Below are 2,290 nucleotides of genomic sequence, written 5' to 3' on the forward strand. Positions count from 1 at the left end.
CGACGAGCAGGTGTCGGAGCTGGAGGAGCTGGAGGCAGCGGCTGATCCAACGAAGGTAGCGACGGCGACGCCGAGGATTGTCTTGGCGTTCATGGCTAGTATCTGGAGGCTTGGGTAGATAGTTGTCTGCGTGAAGCGGAAGAAGTTGTAGAATGAGGTTGGCGAGTCTGGTTGCAATCGATCTTGAACCTCTTGTTTATAGTATCTCCTGTGAGCAAGATCAGCCCCTAACGCACGTATGACCTGTTGTCAAACTGCAAAATGTAGTATTTCAGACTGAAGCGTGGCAAGTGTATCCTGGGTACCCGAGCCATTTTGATGCTCCTATAGGCTACCGGCGACATCTGCCCGTCATAATGCTCGGTCCAGCACTGGTTAATGAAGCCTCTGCACAGTGTCCCAGCGCAGTATTGCCTCCGGTTTTATATCTCAGGACACACGCACTAAGCCAGACTTGACCACCACAAGGAAAGAAAATGGATTTATCTGCGCCCAATGAACTACACGTAGGGTTCATGTAGTGCTCACGCTAAACCGTAAATTAACTCACCTATGCATTGTCCTGGTGACTCGCGTATCTGCGTTCAGTAGGATGAAGCCACTGTATGTTTGGGTCAGTATATCATGGATAATGGGCTAAGTATCGTACACACAGCTGTAGAAGCTCGCTACGTTGACTGCCTTGCGTGAAGTTGCTATCACTTTGACTCACTGACAGCAAGGATATCCTGAGATCTGCGGGGAACCTTTAAAATGCCGAGGCGATCGTTGGCATCCGCCAGTTTCAAAGCCTTGGAATCAGACCTCTCCAAGGCAATCTCACAGTGGAGTCTACATGAATAGTGAAATTACCCCTCTTCGCTATAGTGGCCACCTTCGCGGCAAAATGCCCAAATGTGGATGATCCGATTGCTCAGATACGAGACCACACAGGCGAGAAAATAGTGAAGGCTTTCAGCATGCTGCAGATTCACCAACCTCATTCTACAACTTCTTCCGCTTCACGCAGACAACTATCTACCCAAGCCTCCAGATACTAACCATGAACGCCAAGACAATCCTCGGCGTCGCCGTCGCTACCTTCGTTGGATCAGCCGCTGCCTCCAGCTCCTCCAGCTCCGACACCTGCTCGTCGTCGCAGCAAACGTCCGCATACACGACGCTGGCCAGCCTACTGACTCTGGACTCGTTCCAAGGATGCGTCGATGACTCGGGCTATAGTCTCCTATATTCGACTTCGCTGCCCACGGACGCCGAGTACGCTCTTATGTGCGCGTCGACAAACTGCCAATCTCTCATCGAGTCTATCATTTCGCTGAGTCCGCCAGACTGCACCCTGACTGTGCCCACGAGCGGTCTGGAGGTGAATGTGTATGAGTTGGCCAACGGTTTCTCCAGCGTGTGCTCTTCCCTGTCGAGCGATTCGTCCGCCAGCACGACGTCGACGACGTCGACTTCCACTAGCACCACGGCGTCGACGACTTCAACCACGGCACCTACGACGTCGGCTATCACCTCGACGGCCGCTTCGAGCACCAACGACGCCACCACCGCGGCTTCGACGAACTCAACAGAGGTAGCAACGACGTCGACCAGCTCGGACTCGACCACCGCCACCACGACGGCCACGGCCTGCTGATGGACAACGTTCTCGTTCATATCATCTGACACAAGAACTTCAGCTTTTCCAGCAATGCTTCAGTAATTTTGTCGGACGTATGTTTGCTAGCATTATCGCAATCGGCATTGCTAGAATATACACGAAAATGTCTAGCTGCATTGTAGCGTTTGTTGCGATGTTATGTCGTTTTTCGGCGTCGTATCGGAATCCGTTAATTCACCACGCAGAGAAGTAATTTATGATCCTGGCCGAAAGCAATGGTAAGCTTACGCGTAAACAACGGCAATACTACAGAGTTGAGATTACGCCGCATAATTTACGCAGAGGCGAGCGAGTTAACAATGGAAAATTTGCCCACCGCAGTTGAACCTAGTTTCATACAAGCTCGTACGACAAAGTAGCGTCTAACTACGTACCAAGCTCCTAGCACACCAATCGTATGGTATCACATGAGATTTTTTTTAGCATGGGGGCGATCAATTGTCGATACCCTCATCCAAAAAATGATATATATATATACACTGCCAACGTTGTCACTAACGCAAGAAAATACGTCCTAGCTCAAACCTAGCCTGTAACAACTTAGCATGCGGCGGCGGTCTGCGTCACCGAAGTCTGAGTCACGGACTCCGTCGAGTTCGTCGTGGTGGCGGCCGGAGTGGCAGCGGG

The 2,290-nt window shown here is 51.4% G+C and overlaps 1 protein-coding gene across 1 annotated transcript; it reads left to right on the top strand.

Annotated features, from left to right (window-relative positions):
- Window positions 1-965: 965 nt before the first annotated feature.
- PPTG_09079 (hypothetical protein) lies at window positions 966-1,905 on the top strand. Its single transcript, XM_008903934.1, has one exon. It carries the CDS (start codon window positions 1,043-1,045, stop codon window positions 1,637-1,639), a length of 597 nt encoding a protein of 198 aa, XP_008902182.1. The 5' UTR covers window positions 966-1,042; the 3' UTR covers window positions 1,640-1,905.
- Window positions 1,906-2,290: the final 385 nt, after the last annotated feature.

Source organism: Phytophthora parasitica (assembly GCF_000247585.1).
Source record: "Phytophthora parasitica INRA-310 unplaced genomic scaffold supercont2.17, whole genome shotgun sequence".
Taxonomy (NCBI): Eukaryota; Oomycota; class Peronosporomycetes; order Peronosporales; family Peronosporaceae; genus Phytophthora; species Phytophthora nicotianae.